General features: G+C 37.4%; 1 protein-coding gene and 1 long non-coding RNA gene across 6 annotated transcripts in view; one reads left to right on the top strand and one right to left on the bottom strand.

The window, feature by feature from the left end:
• Positions 1-21,351, top strand: part of Spidr (scaffold protein involved in DNA repair) — a 242,950-nt gene that overhangs the window by 17,439 nt on the left and 204,160 nt on the right. For all 5 annotated transcript variants that reach the window (XM_048452445.3, XM_048452444.3, XM_048452443.3 and 2 more), the window contains exons 2-5: positions 2,639-2,794; positions 3,432-3,498; positions 6,170-6,346; positions 15,122-15,285. In XM_048452445.3, coding sequence (XP_048308402.3) covers positions 2,639-2,794; positions 3,432-3,498; positions 6,170-6,346; positions 15,122-15,285 — 564 coding nt within the window. The remainder of the gene's footprint in view (positions 1-2,638; positions 2,795-3,431; positions 3,499-6,169; positions 6,347-15,121; positions 15,286-21,351) is intronic.
• LOC125411947 (uncharacterized) lies at positions 5,801-9,138 on the bottom strand. The gene is made up of 2 exons (XR_007235429.3): positions 8,929-9,138; positions 5,801-6,361 (listed from the first exon to the last, which is right to left on the bottom strand). It is a non-coding gene; the product is annotated as an uncharacterized LOC125411947 (long non-coding RNA).

Here is a 21,351-nt window from a genome sequence, read left to right as displayed (position 1 = left end):
TTGTGCTATTGACGATGTCCTTTGCCTTAGAGAAGCTTTTTAGTTTCCTGCGGTCTCATTTATTAATTGTTGATCTTAGTGTCTGCGCTATTGGTATTCTGTATGGAAAGTCATCTCCTGTGCCAATGCATTCAAGGCTACCTTCCTCTCTTTCTTCAATCAGATTCAGCATGGCTGGATTTATGTTGAGGTTTTTGATCCACAAACCCCAGTTTTGTGCTGGGTGATAAATATGGGTCTGTTTGCATTCTTCTCTATTCAGACATCCAGTTTGACCAGCACCATTTGTCAAGATGCGTTCTTTTTTTTTTCCATTGTGTCTTTCCAGCCTTATTAAAAATCAGGTGTCTGTAGGTGTGTGGTTTATGTCTGGGTCTTCAATTCAATTCCATTGATCAACGTGTCTGTTTTTGTGCCAATATCATTTTTTTTTTTACTACTATAGCTCTGTAGTACAACTTGAAATCAGGGATGGTAATACCTCTAGCAGCTCTTTTATTATTTAGTATTATTTTAGCTATTCTGTTTTGTTTTTTTTTTTTCCCCAAGACAGTGTCTCACTGTGTGGACCAGGCTGGACTTGTATTTAGAACTCACAGAGATCTGCTTGCCTCTGTCTTCTGAGTGCTGGGATTGAAGGTGTACGTTACTACACCTAGCTTTTGCTTTTCCATATTAAGCTGAGAGTTGTTTTTTTAAGATCTGTAAAGAATTGCGTTAGAATTTGGTGGGGATTACATCGAGTCTATAGATTGCTTTTGGTAGAATGGCCATTTTTACTACTCCTACCAATCCATGAGCATAGGAGATCTTTCCATCTTCTGAAAATATTCAATATCTTCAATTCTTAAGAGATTAGGGATACAAGAGATATATCCAAACATAATAAAGACAATTATAGCAAACCTATAGCCAGCGTCAAATTAAGTGGAGAGACACTCAAAGCAATTTCACTGGTATCAGGAACAAGACCAGGCTGTCCACTCTTTCCATATTTATTCAATATAGTACTTGAAATTTTAGCTAGAGCAATAAGACAATGGAAGGAGATGAAGGGCTACAAATTGGAAAGGAAGAAGTCAAAGTATCGGTATTTGTAGATGATATGATAATATACATAAATGACCCCAAAAGTCCTATAGGGGAACTCCTGCAGCTGATAAACACCATCACAGAAGTGGCTGGATACGAGATTAACTAAAAGCAAGCAAGCAAGCAAACAAACAAACAAAAAACCCCCAAACCACTACCACCACCACCACCAAAACCAGTAGCTCTTCTTTATCAAATGACAAATGGACTGAGAAAGAAATCAGGGGAACAACATGCTTCACAATATCTTTACGTAATGTAAGTATCTTGGGTGTAACTCTAACGAAACTAAGTGAAAGATTTGTATGATAAAAGCTCCAAATCTGCCTCACTGTTTCATCTGTGTGGTGTGCCCATGGTGTGTTTTCCTTGTGTGTTGGCATATTCTTTTCTTTACTCTTTTCCCTCAATAATACCTGTATGGCATTTGACTTTGATACTTTTTTTGTTGTTTATTTTTTTAGAATAGTTTTTTTTTTCAATTTTAGAAGGGGGCAGGGTTCAGGATAATTTCTGTACCTTATGTTACTTTCTTATAGATATTAAAATAAGGCCACTTATTTCCTGTTATGTAGATGCTTCCTGCTACTGCTTTCTGCTTCTTACACTAGGTATTTTCTTTGTCTCTGTCACCCCTCTGTTGCTGAGGTAATCCCACTCCCGGTATTTTGGTTTCAGTCTGTGGGCTTGTCCAGTAAGGGAGCTGTGATAGATGTTTGTCTCATGTCACCCTTAGCCATTCTCATCTTCTAGATCTTTGCCTAGTTTAGTTTCAGGACCACTTCCTAGTGACCAATGGATGTCCAGAAGTGAAGCGTTATTGCCTCCAGCGTCCCTGGCTTCTTCCCCTCAGATATGGACACAGTCAGGTAGTTAGTATACCAAAAGTTATATTTTATTATGCTGAGGGTCATCACTATAGGTCCACATTCTAAATTCCTAATTCTGGTCCTAAGCCTGTCTTCCTAAGGCTGCTCATCTGTGGGACATATCTTAGCTAAAGGTCGGGTCCAGTGTCTTCACAGAGGTCTATGATTTGAGGGTCAGGATCCTGGGGGAGACTCTCTGGCTGTAGGGCAGATTAAGGTGGCATTTCTCCAGATGTGCAGAGCAGAACATTGCTCTTAATCTCGGCTTATATACTGTATACTGTCCCAGTGGACATCATGGGTTCCAGGACTGTGTCTGGTTTATCTTGTGTGAGTGACGTCACTAAGTTCTGATTATCAGGTACAGCCTTGCGTGTAGCAGGGATTGTGACTAAGCTACTTTTACAAGTCTAGATGGTAGGGTTTTTTTTTTATAGCTATTATAGGATTGCTGGTGGTTTGGCCTCACTCTTTCTTTGTAGTTTGTTGATAGTTATCAGTGGGTTTTTGCTTTGCTCTCTATATCCCGATGACAATTTGCTATATCCTGATGACGATTCAGAGGCATTCAAAAGCTATGCTTTTACTGCCACCATTCCTGGGTTCCAAATTGCTGATATATTATAACAAAGTTGGGTCTTTTTCTCTCTTTTTTTCTTTAAAACTGACTTCTGCAGAGAAAAAGGAATTGGCGTATAGAGCATCCTTCGTTTCTAGAAGTGAGGCCACAGCAGTCGAGAAGAGCAAATTTGAAGACAGTGGAAGCATCTGCCTCTCTTTCTAAAGCATGGCTCAAGTGTGGAGAAGGATTTCAGAACACTTCTGAGACCCTGGTAGGAGAGCTATAAAATTGTTTTTCATGATTGCAGAAGAGCCCGGGTATCTAGCTATTATAACTAGTTTCTTTGGAATTCTTTTAGTTTTCAAAGCACTACTTTTCTTTTTCATGCCTTGAGTTCTTTTAATAATTGTGTCAAGTTAGTATTTCTTCCATAGTCTCTGTAGAATCTTTCTCCTTGTTTGAAAATGAAGAGTGCACACTGAGAATGCCGACAGGTATGAAGTTACTGAGCATACTACTGTTTATAAGAATAGTATTTATGGAATGTCAGTTTGATTCCAGTTAATTTTTATATATCTTGTAAATCACAGAGGAATGCTGAAATAAACTAAAGATAATATGGTTATAGGTAATAATGAGTGGTTAGTCATATATATGAGAAGTCATTAACATTGATTATTATGTGAATTGTTTCAAAAAAGCTCAGTTTAGAGTTTAGAAAAATATGAAAATAATTTGTGTGTCTGTAAGGACTATATGTTCTGGGAAATCTTGGTGAATATTAAGAAAAGCAGAAGAATATGTCAAGGATGGTATAATTTAATACTGAATATTTTACAAAATAATATAATTTAGCCTTTTCACATGAATCCAATGTTAAATTATTTTTATTATTATTTTCCCTGCAGTCATTACTAAGTGAAAAGACAACTATTATTGAAAAATCCCTGGAATTATCTCCAAGCCCAAAGAAAGGTAACAATGTTGTGTTTATTTTTGTTTCTTAAAATTTTTTACTCCTGATCTTGGAGACCATAACTTTGGAGTCCTTAGATTTGTAAGCAAGCGTTCTACCACTGAACTAAAGTCCCAACCCCTAATATTTATTTATTGACGGATAAGACTTAAAGCTATTTTTTCTGTGATTTTTTTCATCCTTTTAAGATGTCACACAGTTGAATAGTTCGTATATTCAGGGTTAGAGATGTAAAGGTATTTCTGAGAACTTGGCTTTCATCCCTGTTGTAATCGACTCTGTTTTTCCTGGTCCTGCTGGTGGCTGCTAACATTTTGGTGTTCTTACTAGGTTTACTGTAATCATAGAATCTAGTGCCTTTCATGGCACTAAGACCATTGAAAAACAGATATTTATATTATGATTCATAACTAGCAAAGTGAAATCCTTTTATGGTTGGGAGTCACCATGACATGAAGAGCTGTATTAAAGTGTCATAGCATTAGAATGGTTGGGAGCCATTGCGCTAATGGATAAGCTCAGGTTTAGAACTTCAGAGAAATAATGAATAAATGAATAACCAAATGGTCTGCTTTGAATTCTGGTACCATAAAAATATTCACATGGAAAATAAACATATGATTTACACTATAGGAACCACTATTACAAACTCGATTTTTGATTGGTGCATTAGTTATGGATGCTGTCTAACTTCAAATACAAGGAAACTGTTCACAAAAATTAGAGACTCATGTTATTTCCTGCAATAAGACATCCTCTTATTGCATAGAGTCCAGCTATTTTGAACTCTGTAATGTTAATGTGAAATTGATTCTCCTGGGTGAAAGTTTACGGTAGGTTGGTATTTTAGGCCAAATTTTTGAGGAGACTGTTGTTTTTTTATCCAGTGAACTTTGCTTTCTTTAGGAAAGCTAGATCTTTTTTAGCACTTTGTCTGAGAACCTGTCATACAGATTGCCAGTTATCTCCACTAAAGATGGTGTGATGCAGGTAGGATTTTTATGTGTGAATATTGCTGCTAGTAATGTTAGAGTTGGTCATCATGGAGAAGAGAGGACTTTGATGGTATCATCATCCCATCTCTGTAGATGGACTAGAAGAGTGAAGTCTTACGACTTCAGAGGTTTTCTGTCTTCATCTATCTTGGGAAAACAAGCTAAATGCTCAAATCTCAGATTCCGCATCTTGAAAACAGGCATAAGATTGTGAGTTTTCTTGGGTATTGTATTAGGTGAGCTAGGAAGATAGATAAAATTCCTAGTTCCTGAGTACCTTTGAAGATACTCAGTTGATGCCAACAGTTGCTGTTGTGTCTGCTGGCATAAAGAGCTGCCTGTGGACTTGCCCAAAATTCTGTATAGTGGAATAACTTTCTGTGATCTAGAGATAACCATTTTAAGCCATATTATCATTTCATTTTCCTTCATAGATTTCTTTTTTTCCCCAGTCTTTTGAGACAGGGTCTCTTGTAACTCAGACTGATTCTGAACTTGATTGTAGCTGAAGCTACAGTCCTCTTGCCTCTACCTCTTAAGTACTAGCAAAGCAGGCATGCACCACTGTACTCCATTAGAGAATGCTGAGGATTTGAACTCAGGGTTTCATGCACTCTAGGCAAACCTTCTAACAACTGGGCTACTTCTATAGCCTGTGTTCTTTTTCTATGCAAATGAAAATTAAAATATTTAAAAATGTTACTTTAAAATTTATAAAACACTGTCTTATACAATAAGCTGGCAGTTATCTTTTTGAAATATCTGGGGTACAGAATTATATATTTCTTTTAGTGCCTATGTTCTTATATTTGTATCCATTTATGTTTAATTTTTAAGATATAATATATGGAAAAGGGTATATTTCTTTAAATAAATATAGCTTATATATTTTTCTGGTGTTGTTCATTCAGTTTTGGGAGAAAACTAAGTATTAAATAAATTGCTACTTGTATTTAATTACAGAAGTTCTATTAAGATAATTTTCTCAGGCTAGAATATATTTGACTCACAATATTGTTTTTTATTATATTGATGATATGCAGTATATTCTGAAAGGCTCAAAGAGTTTGTACTGATGTACTCTATTTATAACATGGCTTTAGCTAAGCCAAGATAGAGATATAAAAGGCCTAGGAAGAGGTTAGGGGAGGGGGAAGGTATATAAAGCATTTCCTAGAACCGGTTCATTTTTAAAATAGCAGCTCCTAAAATTAGTTTAAAGTAGCCTATTAGTAAGAATCCTAAGATAATGTTTCAAATAAAAACAACAACCCTCCAAAATAAAAATCAAGCAAGCAAACAAGCAAACAAGAAAACTAACCACATTTATTTAGTAGGTTGAGGAGCAAATATTTTTATGAGAGCTGGAAAATATAAGTAAGGAACATAATTTAAAAACAATGTCTAGGGTATGAGGCCTGTGTCCATGACTATTTCTTTATCTCATTCTTTTTTCATTTGTCTCTTATAACTTACTTGAACCCCAGCTTTTGTCCTTGGCTTTAATTTAGAGATGCCGTGCAGGACTACTCATAGAACACTGAAGAAGATGTAACACAACATTGTTTTTGTTGTCTTTAGGGTTTTGTGCTTGTGTCTAAATAATATGCATAAACTCTCATTCTGATGAATGACAATTGTCAGCTGCCATTTGTCTTCTCATCTTCTGTTGCAGAAACAGCAGGTGAGAGTCCTGGTGAGCTGGCAGATATAACATGGAGTTCGAGTGGAAGTGATTTCTCAGATGAAGATAAGGCACTCCCGCAACTGCAGAGAGATGGTGGACACGGCTGTGGAGCAGACAGGTTTTGTAGCAGGACAGATTCAGGTCCAGAAGATGGAGCCAATGAAGGTAAGTTCCTGGCTTCTGTTAAATGTTGGTGTCAGTAGGAGTAGAAACTTAAATTCGTATTATACATTTATTATGAATTATGACTACTGAGTTATATCAGTTATATCCTCTGTACATTTTCTTACATGTTTCTTATAACAACTGTAAGAAATAGATATTATAGTGGCTTCTTATTTTGTTTTTACCTTTTATATTTTGAGATAGAGTATGTGTAGCCTGGGCTTGCCTTGAACCTGAAATCCTCTGTGTTTGCCTCTTAAGTGCTGGGACTACAAACTTGTACCATTATGTGGCCTGTTCTTACTGTGTTTGCTGTTTTATTCTGTTTTATTGCAGTTGAAATGTTAGGTTTGATTTGCTCAGATTTAGTTGGAATTTTACTTTTACTCTGTAATGTCAAGCCAGTGTTCCTAATTTCTAAGCAGTGCTGCACCCATGCTTCCTCCTGTCTTACTTGTTATTAATGAATAAGTATTGCAAGAATCAATGTGTGGTAGATAACACTTTGTAGTGTATTGTGTTTCTATTAAAATGGCTTCTCAAAATTAGCAGTATTGTTTTCAAAATAAGCTTGCTGCTTTTAACTCGGATAGTGCACTTTTGTTATTCCTCCAAAGTTAGGTTTGCTTAGACATCTTCTCTAGAAAGTGTTTACAACCTATTGACCTCTTTAAATGCTATTCTGGCAACTACCACTGACAGTTTAGTAGTTATCTGATAAGATGGCATTTTATATTATATATAAGCTGACAATTCTTATGTTAGTTATTCAGTTTTGTTGACTAAAACTCACTGTGAGATGACTCTTGCCTAATCTTTTACATGATTTAGAACAGGATTTCAATATTAAAAGCTGCTTTATATTAATTGTATCTTAATAAAGCTGCTATTGGAAGCATGGCTGCTGCCCTCTTCTGAATGTGGTATTTGGTAGGTTCTAACATTGTAACGTTTGTAAATGAAAGCCTGCTCTGATGAATTAACCTTTCTGCACTTACAGAAGTGAGAAGTAAGATAGCTGTGAGTTCAGAGCTAGCTTGGCTTAAGTCTGGAGCTCCAGCCCATGCTTGGTTCCTTACTGCCATTTTGTTCCAGAAAACAAAGAATTAGGGGTTGGGGAAATCACTGTGTCACTAAAATGTTGCTACACGGGTGTGAGAACCTGACCTCAAACCCTACCAGCCATGTAAAAAGAGAAAAGCTAGGTATAGTGTGCCCCAGCACTGGAACCAAAGACAGGGAAGATTCCTAGTGTGTACTAACAGCCAGGTAGTAAAATCATCCACGTAAGAGACCCCGTCTGAACATAGAAGGGTGACAATGATGTAGGAAGATCCCTGACACTGACTTCTGGCCTCTACACACACATGTACACAGTATATGTGCATCCTTACACACTAGCAAATAAATTAAAAGCTAGAATACTTAAGAAGTGAGATTATTGAACTTGCTGTTTGACTTTTCTTGTAAAGTTGGTCCTTAGGTGGTAAAGAGTAAATGATCTTTTGGAGTATTTGAAGCCATGCTCGTGGTTGCTGGTCTGTCTTCCTCTTTCAGTTTTCCCTTCTCCCTATTCTTTTAATAGTTTTCAGAGCTTTAATGGATGACAAATACTTTAGTTACCAAGATTTAAGTTGTTTAAGACATGAAGCTGGGTGTTAAGTATGTTATTTCCTTTTATACATACTCTATTTTATGAGCTATGAAATATCTTCATTTTATTAGAAGAAGATTCGTAGTTATAAATGTGCCTCTGTAAAAGGTCATGTGAAGAGAGGCACATTTATAAGTGCTCCAATTGATAATTCAGACCCAGGATGCCTCTGTTTAATTGTATACTGGTTGCCAAGCCTTTTTTCATTTCCTTTACAAATAATATCCTAGACTCCAGGATGAGAGTATCTTGTTTACAGGGTCCAGAATTGGGTTTAAGAAGGAAGAACTCTAAGTTAAATTGGTCAAAATATTTTTTTCTTTCTTTAAAATTTCTCTTCTTGAACTTGAGGAGGTAGTTCAGTTGGTAAACAGAATTTGAGTTCAACACCCAGAACCTGTGGTTTTAAAGTCACAAGCCCTGCTATGGTAACACACTTTTAATCCCAGCACTTTTGAGGGTCTCTGAGTTCAAGGCCACCTAGTCTACACAGCTGGTTACAGGTCAGTCAGGGCTGTACTATGAAACCCTGTAAATAAAACAGAAACCAGGCATGGTGGTGCTTGAATCTCAACATTAGGGAGGCAGCCAGACAGGTTTCAGGGGCTCAGGGACTCAGTAGTGGGAGGGCCTTGCTTTCTTAGTAAATTACAGGTCACTGAGAGACCCGATTTCAAAGAACATATAGGGCAGTGACTGAGGAACCAGGCATGACTCTGGTCTGCACATACACATACACACATGTACACATGTGCGCCTCCCCCCCCCCCCCCATGAATATATACCCAGATAACCCGGTCTTTTAGAACGTTTGCAAGGTTCCTTAGATCTTAGAGACCCAGACTTTATCTGTAAAGTACATGGCATTACTGTGCTCAGGCATAAAAATCCCCATTTTGTTTTTTGTTTATCACTTAATTTCACTCACCTCGTTACAATATGCTAATTTTCTGTGGCTTACTCAAAGTAGATATTGTTGTTTCTCTTCCATTTCTTTCTTTTGACTGTTGACATCTGGGTTGCTAGGACAGCCCCTTCAAAGACAGTCATTCTGTTGAGTGAAAGCGAGAGTTTGTAAAGGGTGCTCCCCAGGGGTGTGGTGCTGATGGCAGCTCTGTAAGTGTGTGTGTTGTGTGTTCCTTCTCTGGCTCGCCACGGCTTCCTGCTGTGATGACACAGCAGCCTAGAGAATTTGTTGTGCACTACCCTGCCTGGCTTCATGTCTAAATATGAGCTGAGACACGAGAAGTAAAGGTCTACTTTTTCAGAAGTGGTTTAACTTCTAGTTTTTTTGTAATTAGTGTAGTGGACTTTTACCTTATCTTCTCAAACCTTTCCAGACTCCTCCCCACCCCCCACCCCTGCTTTTTCCTGTGCAATATCTCTGGCTGTCCTGGCACTCACTATGTAGATCAGACGACAGGCCTTAAACTTAACAGAGACCTGATTGCTTCTGCCCCCCACCCCCAGTGCTGGGATTAAAGGTGTGTTCCACTATGTCTAGCTTTATAAAAGAGTTATTTTAATTTTTGTCCCATATTTTCTTTGTTATTTTATTTTGTGTCTATGAGTGCTTGCATGTATGTAAGTGCACCACATGAGTGCCTGGTGTATATGGAGGCCAGAAGACGGTGTCTGGAACTTGAGTTACAGAGTTGTCATAAGCTGCTGTATGGCTGCTGGGAACAACCTAATTTCTCTGTAAGGACAGCAAGGCTCTTAATTGCTGAGTTGTTTCTCCAGTCTCATCCCCTATATTTTAACTTTACTATTGTTATTTTTTCTTTAATATTTTAAGTTCCAGCCAGATACTAAATTTGACACATTTTTAATGAGCTATTCCTTCATTTCAGTGGAAGGAAGAGAGTCAGTGCCCTTCTATTAAGCGAGATGTAATGGACCCATTATCTTAGCTCCCTGTGTATTTGTACTTGACCTGTAGGGAAGATTTATGTATTGTACCTCACAGTTTATCTGTGGTAACTACTTTTAGTTACTTAGGCATAGCAGATTAGATTTAGTTCATTTAGTCATGTAATATGTGTGCACAATTTAGCTGTTTATCTTAAAATTTAGCTAACGTTGTAATGAGGTTATGTTTAAGAGGTAAAATGAAACTTAGTTTGTTTCCATATTGATGAAAGATATTTCTGGAAAAAAAATTCTCGGGTGGAGATACTTGAAGAAGTTATTTGTTTTAATTTAAATTTTTTTCAGATTTATTTTTATTTTATGTATATGAGTGTTTTGCTTTCATGCATGTTTATGTACCATGTGCATGCAGTACCCATGGAAGCCAGAAGAGAGCATTGGATCCTCTTGGAACAGGAATTATAGACTTTTTTTTTAAAAAAAAAAAAAAAAAAAACAGGAATTGAACCTGGGCCCTCTGCAAGAGCAGTCAGTACTCCTAACTACTGAGCCACCTGTCTAGCCTTGAAAAAGTTATTTTTAACAATGAACTATATAAATAAATCATGCTTTGTTGCTACCTTAATTACTTGATGTGAGAACCCACAAAAATCTATTAACCAATTTATTAAGGAGTGCAATGAAAAGACAAACTCACAAATGCGAACAAAGCAGATGCTACTGCTGATCCAGTAGTTGTTCTACCCAGGAGTTAAGAGCACCAACTGCAAGCTGCCTCTCCACTGCATTCTCTGACTCCAACCACACCAAGAGAAAGAGCTCCTTCCCCAGTTTGTCAGGTCATGTACTCAGAGAAAACCATGCACATGGCTAGTCACTCCCAAATGTCATTGGCTAGATGGAGCGAGTTCCCACGTTTCCCCTCTTTTTCTAAATAAGAAGGTTCTAATTCTAACATAAAACTAGATACAATAAGAACTATCAAGTATTTCTAGAAGAAGGAAAAGGTCTTAGAACAAACAAAAAGGAAACTACAACCAACAAGAACAGCATCAAGCAAGAAACATATTCTAAATATCCAGACTGTAGGTAATACTCAATAGTTGTCCTATCCTGCAGAATTCAAGTCTTGTACCTAATATGCCCTTAACTAAGATATGAGAGGATTGTTAACTATAGCTATCTAGTCTTCAACCCCATCAAAGACCTGAGAAGGAAAATAATATTGCCTGAGTAAGGAGGAAGTACAAGCAAACGACTTCCAAAAAATGCAAGAAATGATAGAAACAACCGACTGCCTGGACAGTCACCCAATGTTTTTTTCTGTAATTTTTGGGACATCTAACTTTGTGTATAGGCTTAGAATATCTGACAGACTATTTTCAGAAGTAGGAAAATTTTGAAAGACTGTCCTACCCTTACTTGGCAAGGTTTGGCAGTTGCTTTTTATTGTATCCTGCTTGTCCAGATTGGACAGCATGCTTACTGTCAGCAGTCAAAGCAAGGGTAGTTCTTTGCCCAATAGGCCATTTTTGCCAGGAAGAAAACAGGCTCTAGCTGGGTGGTAGCGACACATGCCTTTAATCCCCCAGCACTTGGGAGGCAGAGGCAGGTGGATCTCTGTGAGTTCAAGGCTAGCCTTGTAGTTCTGGAACTACAAGAGCTAGTTCCAGAACAGGCTCACTACAGTGAAACCATGTCTCAAAAATTTAAAAAAAAAGGCAAAAAGAAAACAAGCTCCATATGGAGTGCCTTTGGTGCTCATCCTTCTCTTGGGAGTAGATTGGTGCTGCCAGGAGCAGTCATGTCTCATGTCAACAGAATTCTAAGTTATTAAAATGTTTAAATGCCACATTCTGAAGGTCATTGAAGTGTTTGAAGATTATCTGTCTATATGGAATATATCTTTGTGCATCTAGAAAGTCTAACTAAAATAACTATAAGCACGACAGATATGGGTGACTATTAACCTATAATTCTTAATAACCTATTTAAAGACTTCACATTATAAAAATAAAAAAAATCTGTAAACACATGTACAGTATAAGGACAGGGACCTTGAAACTGTGGCAATATACAAAAATATCTTAATCAGAGGTAGAAATGTGTAGTGCAATATAACAAAAATATTCTTATTTGCATCAATATATAAAATACCCTAAACAGAAGAAGAAAAATATATACAATATGACAAAAATAATTTTGCAAAAATACTTTAAACAGAAGTAAAAACATATACAATATGACATATAATTTTGAATTTGTAACAATGTACAAGTTATCTTAAACAGGAATAGGAAAATAATTTTACATTTGTGTTGATATATAAGAATCCATACCATTGCAAATTATCTAAAACTGATAGTTGTTATTTTACTTTACATGTAGATACAAGTAATATACCTTATTGTCCTATCCTATCTCCCTTCTCTGTTCCAAACGTGATTACTGAATCTAATCCTTATTGTTCCACCCCCAACCCTATAACAACTTATATCCAACCCTTACAGATGACAATTATCCATACCCTCAGAAAAACTAAAAACCCATCCATCCCACCTATTGGGAGAGGGAGTGGCATGTTTGTAGAATTGCTTCTTGATGTCTGGGGGGTGATGGTATCTCTATGGGATCCTGTAAACAACTAAAGCAATGGTTAAGTCTCATGAGGACTAACTGTGACATTTGTAGTCAGTCTCCGAGTAATGGTTAAGGCTTATCTGAAGTTCTGGCTAGCGTGAGCTAAAAAGGTGGACCATCTCAGGTAGCCATCTTAGAATTGTCCTGGGCAGTTTGTAGTCCAAAGCCGATCTTTGAGTGGTGATATAAGGTCAATCACATCATAATTTACCAGGTAGAGTTGTAGCTGTGGGGCTCCATAGTCTTTTTTTGGAGACTTAAGAGATCACTGTTAGAAAAATTTATTGTTCACTGTGGAAAACTTATTATTAATATCAAAACAGAAAGTTTAAATTTTAAGATAGCTATATATCCAAGGAAAGGTTCTAAAGAGTTAAAAATAAGTATGACAGGAAAGATATTTGTGACAGTAGTCTCTAGATTTTGGTTTTCTTCTGTTCCACACTAGGTGGCTCTTCTGATATGAGACAAAGGTTCTGAATTTTTCTTTTAACAACATGCTTAGATTTAGAGACGGAGAAAGCCATGCTCCAACAGTAAAGCCATCTTTTTTTTAACTGAGTCAGGTCTTCATTCTTTTTGAAAAATAAAGAGATATTAATTTTTAGGTAGTGATATTTTTACCCTGTAGAGAATATTAGAACCACGGTCAGATTTATGTTTGCTTGGTAATTTTTTCCAGATAGCTCTTCTTTCTTCTTTAGATGCCTAGATGACCAAGGTCTTTTGACTTCTTGAAGGTAGGTATTTTTATTTTCCTGTAAAGATAAAACAAAACAAAACAGAAACAAACCAGAACCCTGTCCCTGATTCTTATAGGGTGAGTTTTCTTTTTGACATGTTAAATTGCCACATAATTCATTGATGAATTATCACTTCTTAATAAGAGGTCTCTCCTGTTTAAATCGAATCTTTGCTAATTTTGATCATATCCGTAGATTTTCTTCTCTTGTGGAAACAAAAAATTGAAACCTCTTCCCCAGTGTAACATATTTCCTGGTGTCTGTTCAGAGGTCAACACTGGCTGATTTAATTCAGTAGTCTTCTATTGTGCAGTGTCTCTCCGCACCTGTTGTTCCCTTTGAATAGCATTCAGGAAATTTAAGGTTAATAAGGCATTATGCAGTCTATCTCTGGGGGTCTTTATTACCTCTTTTATATATCAAGCATTTCTTTTAAAGCACGATTAGGTCTTTCTACAACCGCTTGTCCTATAGGATTGTGTGGTATACCTGTAACGTGCTTTATATTATAATATGCAAAAACTGTTTTGTTTTACTAGAGTCATATGCTGGGCTTTGTCAGTGTTAATATGTATAGGTATTCTCATGATGGCCATGACTTCTGATAGGTGTGTAATTACAGAATCAGCCTCTTCAGAATTCAAAGCAGTTGGCCATTGGAATCCTGAAGACATATCTATTTGTATGGTGTACATATTTTAATTTTTCAAATTCTGCAAAATGAAACACATCCATTTGCCAAATTTTATTTCTTTGCATATCTTTTGGATTACTTCTTGCAGGTTATGGAGTCTGATTAAACAAGGAAGAAGTAGGCCTTTATCTATCTATCTGTCTGTCTGTCTATCTAACAATTTCCTCGGCTTGTTGTCTAGTGATGGAAAAATCCTTTTTCAAACTTTTGCTATTAACATGTTTTTTTTTAAATAAAATTCTGAGGCTTCCTACACATTTCCTATTGGTAATTGATCAATTTCCTCATTACCTTGCAAGAGAGGACCTGTTAGACCTGTATGGGATCAGATGTGTGTTATATGTATATATGAAATGATTCTTATTCCTGACTATTGCTTGTAATTGTATAAATAATGAAGTTAATTTTGAACCATCAGGAATAAATTCAGTAGTTTCAATATGTAAAAACAACTCTTTTTGCATATTGAGAATCAGTAACTGTATTGAGAGGTTCTGTAAAATCCATTAGTACCATGAAAATGGCATACAGTTCTGACTTTTGCACAGAATTATAAGGGCTTTGAATCATTTTGCTTAAGTTTCCTAATTTGTAACCTGCCTTTCTTGGTTTATTTGCATTAGTATAGAACGTACGTAGTAGGCTCCAAAGATTGGCATTCCCTATATAACGTGAGGAAGGACCCAACTGGTGGTTATTTTTTTTATATGAATTTAAGTCTCTTACTTTTGGAATAACTCTCATAATCCCTCCCAAAATATTACTGCAAGCTCTTTGCGAATTTTCATTTTCTTACCACAATGATTACTGAATTATGTAGAATGAAGCAGTTTTCTGTTATTGGTGAGGGATCTCTTCATTATCTTAATTTTAAAAAAGTCAAGATATGTAAAAGAAAAAGAAATAGTATGTATTTTATTTTATTGAGCATCCTGGAGAAACTACAAGAATTCAAAAAACAAATGAGTAAAAGTAATTCACTTATATTTCAGGTGGGGGTGGGAATTGGGAGGCACAGTGAGCAGAAATGGGAGCAGGAGTACAGTGTTCGCTGGGTGTGCTGTGCTGTGGGTGTATCAGCCCCTGTAGGGTGTATCTACAGAGAGTAAGCTCTGTGGAATAAGTACTAAGGGGATATACAGTTAACAAAGTTAAAAATGTATTTTATTTAGATGAATTGCAGTTGATTGAGTGGGAGATTAACAGTGACGTGGAAGATCCTGGGGGGCCCAGTGAGTGTGAAGATGGTGAGGGCTCCGTGGACATCTCAGATTGTGCTTCCTGTGCAAGTGGTCGTTCCTTGACAAATGATGACAGGCTCTGTGAGCCCCCGGAGGTAAGAGTAATTGTGTAAATGATGACAGGCTCTGTGAGCCCCCGGAGGTAAGAGTAATTGTGTAAATGATGACAGGCTCTGTGAGCCCCCGGAGGTAAGAGTGATTGTGTAAATGATGACAGGCTCTGTGAGCCCCCGGAGGTAAGAGTGATTGTGTAAATGATGACAGGCTCTCTGAGCCCCCGGAGGTAAGCATAAATTGTGTAAAAATCTTGTATTCCTCTTGTGACATTTGTGATTGTAGCTTTTTTGTTCATCCAATCTTAATCTCACCCTTTTAGGGACAGTCACTTTAACTCTTGCTAGATTTTGTCCTTCACGCTCATCCCTAAAGTGACAGACTTTTTACTCCTGCACGGAGCTCACATCCATCCATCTCTATTTCTTTATTCCTTGTACTGCCCTTGTAGTCTCCCAGTACAGATACATTGAGGTTTGTGACTAGTATTTGACATTTTCACAATTGTGAATCCATAATATTGATGATGGTTGTTTCTTTCATAGTTGTTATTTTTTGTTTTCCTTGAACATACTATTATTTTTTTAACTTAACCTCATTTAATGCTAATAATTAATTTGTCACTGTTGCTTGTCTCTGTTGTTAAGATAGAGATTTTTATCCCTTCTATTTTTTTAGAGAACTCCAGTTCACAACCCCTAGCCACTTCAGTTTGAATATCCCATTCCCTCTAGTTGTGAATGTTGTCACTTGGGGTCTCCCCTCACCCTCTATGTTAGTTACACTTTCATAGCTGTGACAGACTCCAGGTAACAACTTCAGGGAGAAAGGGTTTATTTGGATACCCTGTCTCGGCGCTCACGTGGCCTCTTGGTTTGCTGAAGTATCTGGTAGGTGTGACATAGCAACAGAGAAAGAAGCAGAAAGGGCTGGCTGCCTGGTGTAGTCTTAGGAAGCATAACCCTAGTCATCCTCTTCCTTTAGCTAGACTCAACACTAGATATTTCAGAATCCAAAGTAATGTTTGTAGATGGGACGTGTGTGCACCACAAGAGCCTGCAGAGGATTTCCTACCAGCTGCTGTTGCTAGCATTCCAGGCATGTATCAACCTTAATCTTGCATGGAGCTCTTTGCCCTCTTGTACTTAAGTATTTTCTTAGTTTTCATCCTCATTTTGGTTAGATATATTTTTTAATCGTCTCAGAGAAAAAGTTCATAGAAGATAATTGCTTCAAATTGGGCATGTCTGAAAATATCAGCAGTGTGGTAATTTACATCTATAATCCCAGCATGGGGGAGACTGCAGCAAGAGGATTATGAGTTTGAGACCAGCTTGGGTTACATGGATTGAGAGAGGGAGAGGGGAAAGGGTATGCTTTTATAATGCATTTATAATACATGTGACTGAAAACTTATATAGACTTTTAGGCTGGAATTTTTTTAATATTTATTTATTTATTATGTATACAATAGTCTGTCTGAGTGTATGCCTGCAGGCCAGAAGAGGGCACCAGACCTCATTACAGATTGCTGTGAGCCACCATGTGGTTGCCGGGAATTGAACTCAGGACCTTTGGAAGAACAGGCAATGCTCTTAACCGTTGAACCATCTCTCCAACCCTAGAAATTTTTTTAAAGTTTTAAAATATACCTTCATTTTGCTGTTTTTTTCCCCCTGAGTTATTGTCAACTAGCCTGAAGTAGTCTCATTCTTGATCTGCTAAGATTTCTTTATTGCTGTTTTTAAACAATTTGATTGTGGTATGCCTTGGCATGTTATTCTGTTTGGTATTTGTCAAGATGCTGGTGAATGCAATGAATGGGTTTTGGGGAGTCCTCAAGACCAATAAGTTCAGTGTTTTTTCTTTTGTATTTGGTGGTGTGGGAGACATATATGCCAAGCTAGTACTATGCCACCGAGGTACGTGATCCTTAGCATGATTTTATAATGACTGCTTTAACAGTATGAAGTGATATCTCATTGTGTTTTTTTTTTATAAAAAATTATTTAATTATTTGTGTGTATGTATGTATGTATGTGTGTACACATGCACATGCTTGGGGATGCTAACAGAGGCCAGAAGAGGTCATCAGGCTACCTGGAGCTGGAGTTATAGGAGATAGTGAGCTACCCACCATGGGTGCTAGAAATCAAACTCTGGTCCTCTGCAAGAGCAGGGAGTACTCTTAATCGTGGAGCCATTGGGATTTTAATTTGTATTTCTTTGAAGTCTACTGAAGATTTGTGTGTCTTATTACATTATTAAGACTTCTTAAAAACAAAAGCGAAACCAAAACCAACCACTCAAAAGACAAAACAAACAAACAAACAAACAAAACTATCCCGAAATAGAAGTATCCTATAACCCAGCAAACATACATCTGGGTATGTGTGTAGAGGAATTGAATCAGTGTGGTGAAGATCTATTCCTGTCTTCCTTGTTTGCTGTCCTTTCTGTTGCTGTGAAACAACTGACCAAAGGCAAGTTGGGAGTGGAAGAGGAGTCTTGGCAGGCATTCATTGAAGGAGCTTGGAGTAGAAACCACTGAGAAACCACTGAGAAATGCTACTTAGTGGGTTGTTCCCCTATTGCTTGACTACCTTTTTTATACAATCCAGGTCCACGTGCTTAGGAATTGCATTCCCCTAGAGTGAATTGGACCTCCCTCTCATACCAATTAGCAATTAAGGAAATGACCCACAGACATGCCCAGAATGCATTCTGATGAATTCAGTTCTTAATTTGAGATTCCCTCTTCCCAGGTATATCTAGTTTTGTGCCAAGTTGTCAAAAATCATGACACCCATATTGTTGCAGAATTATTCATCATAACAAGATATTGAGGCAACCTAGGTGTCTAGACCTGAATGAATGGGTAGATAAAATATGTTATATATGTAATCAATACTATTCATCACTTAAAAAGGAATGAATTCTGACCTTTGTAGGAACCTTGGTGAACTTAAGGACACCTGCTAACTGAAATAAATCAGGTACATATGAAGGCAAAACAGGGTAGTATCTTTTATTTGGGGTTGCTTTCAGAGTTTTTAGACTATTTGCATACATATAATGAGTTATTTTGGATATGGGAACAAGGTCTAAACATGAATTCAGTTATGCTTGGTATTCAACCGTACACTTTACAAGGACTGAATGAAATTCACACAGTGCTTTCAGTGTGCTTGACTTTGACTATAATTCAACATGTTGAGATCAAGTATGCAGTTTTCCACTTGAGGTATCTTATCAATTACTCAGAAAATTTTAGATTTTGGAATTTGTGCTTTTGATTTAGGGATGCTTATCCTGTATTACTATGGGGTAGCTTGGGAAGGATTGATATTACATATGTTTTTGTTTGTTTTTTGAGACAAGGTCTCATTATATAGCTCTGGTTGGCCTGGGTCTTACTACGAAGGCCAGTTGGCTTCAGACTCACAGAGTTCCATCTGCCTCTGCCTCCCATGTACTGGGATTAAAAGTGTGCACCACCAAATCTGGGTTGATGTTAATTCTCAGAATGTTTGGTAGAATTCATCATGGAAGCCAAAAGTTTCTTTGATGGTGTTTGTTTTTAGTGGCTGAATCACTTTTCTTATTTGATTATCTGTGGAGACTTTCTATTTTTGCTTGATTCAATGTTGGTAGGTTGTGAATTTTTATGAAGTTATCCATGTCTTTTGAGTTACTAACGGGTGTTCAGTTGTTCATTGTAGTCAGTTTTCTCCTTGCTTATGTGGTGTCTATTGTAATGGCGCCTTGCTCATTCTTTTCCCGTAGTGTTTCTGTTTCTTTAGTTTCTCTCCCCCTTCCGTGGGGAAAAAAAAAAGAAGAAGAAGAAGCACCAGCAGCTTTGTTTGGCAGCTCCCTTCTTTTGCTGTTCTAGTCTATTTTATTTGTTTCATTCTAATCTTTTTTATTTCCTTTCTTCTGTGTATTTTGGGCTCAATATTTTTTTACACTTTCTTTTCTTTTAGTTATTTATGTGATTTTTCTGAGATTTTCCTTTTTCTTGTTGTATAAGATCAAACCCAAGCCTACATGTGCTAGGTAAGTGCTTTTTCACTGAGCCTGCCTTCCAGCCTCATCTTCATTTTGCTTTTCTTTCTTCTTCTTTGAAAAGGTTTCTTTTGTTGAGGCAAGATCTTAATGCCCTGGGACTTGCTGTGTAACTCAGTTTGACCTCAGACTTGCAGGTTTCTTTCTCTGTATCCTCAGTGTTTAGGATGACAGGTATCACTATAACCTGTCACTTGGCGGAGGCTGCTGCTCCTCTTCCCTCCCTCCCTGTTGCTTCCTTCCTTTTCCTTTCTGTTGTTCTTTTCAGTATTTTTTCTTGTTCTTTGGCTTCTGTCATCACTGTCACAGGTTCTCATTGCTTCTCAGACTGGTATCAAAATCTCAATTTTTCTGTTTATTGTTGGGATTATAGCTACAAACCAGTTCTTTGGCTAGCCAGCTTGCCTGCCTGCTTTCTTTTAGTTTCTTTGCCTGTCTTTTCCCTTTCTCTTTTCCTTCTTTCTTTTGTTTCTGAGGCATTTACTTAATGTATTTAGTGTGGGTGTGTGTCAGGTGGTAGATGTGTGCATGATGTGGTGCTTGAGTGGAGGTCCGAGGATATTTTGTGGTACTTGTCTCTCTACTGGCACCATCTGGGTTCTGGGATTGACTTTAGGTGGACAGGATTGGCAGCAAGCACTTTACTCTGTGAGACACAGATCTTTTTTGTTCTGGATCTCTTTAGTAGGGTTTTGTTAGTTTGCACATCTCAGAATGTTTGGTGTTTCCATTTTTGCCTTAAGAGATTTTTCTTCCAAGTTTCCTTTGACCCATTCTGGAGTCTGTTCTTTAATTTTCATATATTTATGACTTTTCTGTGGCTCTTCCCTAGTACTTATTTCTACTTTTATCCCTTTATAGTTTAAAAAGCATACTTGCTATTATTTGTTTTCTTCTGTTTAAGACTATATTTTTTGCCTAATGTATGTACTTGATAGAGTGCAATTCACTCTGTGAAGTATAGAGTATTGTTCTATTTCTCAGAATTCCTTTATCACCTGTAGTTCCTATATTTAAGATTGGGCAGAAGAGATGATGTATAGGTCTTTAGGTTGGTTGTGCCTTAGGTGGAATAAAGTCAGGAGAGTACAGAGGACTGGATTGTTGTCCTGTATGCGTGTCCTCAGCCAGGCCTACGGAGTGCAGTGTTTTCCAGGAGGGGAGGATCAGGTGGGTTTACACTCCTTGATCCTGCAGAAGGATGTGTGTAGTAGGAGGCTGCTTTTTTGTTCCTGGCTGCTCAGCTCAGAAATAACCACACAGAAACTGTTTTAATTAAATCACTGTTTGGGCTATTAGCTCTAGCTTCTTATTGGCTAGCCCTTACATCTTAATTTGACCCATTTCTATTAAGCTGTGTATCGCCACGTGACTGTGGCTTACTGGCAAGGTTCAGCCTCGTCTGTCCCCGGCAGCGGCTACATGGCGTCTCCTGATTCAGCCTTCCTTCTCCCAGCATTCAGTTTACTTTTTCCCCATCTAGCTCTACTCTACCCTATTACAAGCCAAGGAGTTTCTTTATTCATTAACCAATAAAAGCAACACATATGCAGAAGGACGTCCCACACCATTTCCCCTTTTCTGTTTAAATATAAAGGAAGGTTTTAACTTTAACATAATAAAATTATATATAACAAAACAGGCATCAAGCAAGAATTACCGTTATAATATTTATGTCTACTTTATCTTTTTTATAAAAATATATGTTTTATCATAACTAAGGAAAACTATAATTATAGATATCTATTCTTCAACTCCATCAAAGACTCCAGAAAGACATAATATTACTTAAGTTAACAGGAAATACATTGTAAGCTACTGTAAGACCCCGCCTTTTCTGGGCGCGCGCTTTCCCGAACTCGGGCCCACGAGAATGGACGATTGTCCTGAGGGTTTGAACAGACACACACACAAGAGACCTTGCTCACTTACCAAAGAGTAAATGGCCACTTTATTAAACTCAAGTCGGGTATTTATACCAGTGGGCAAGGGGGATCAAAAGGGCAAGGCCTCCTCCCATCAGGAGCAGGAGAAGGAGATTG

This window comes from Myodes glareolus, chromosome 2, assembly GCF_982192425.1.
Source record: "Myodes glareolus chromosome 2, mMyoGla1.1, whole genome shotgun sequence".
Lineage (NCBI taxonomy): Eukaryota > Metazoa > Chordata > Mammalia > Rodentia > Cricetidae > Myodes > Myodes glareolus.
The sequence above is the reverse complement of the archived record's forward strand: the minus strand, read 5'-3'. Positions and strand labels throughout refer to the sequence as shown.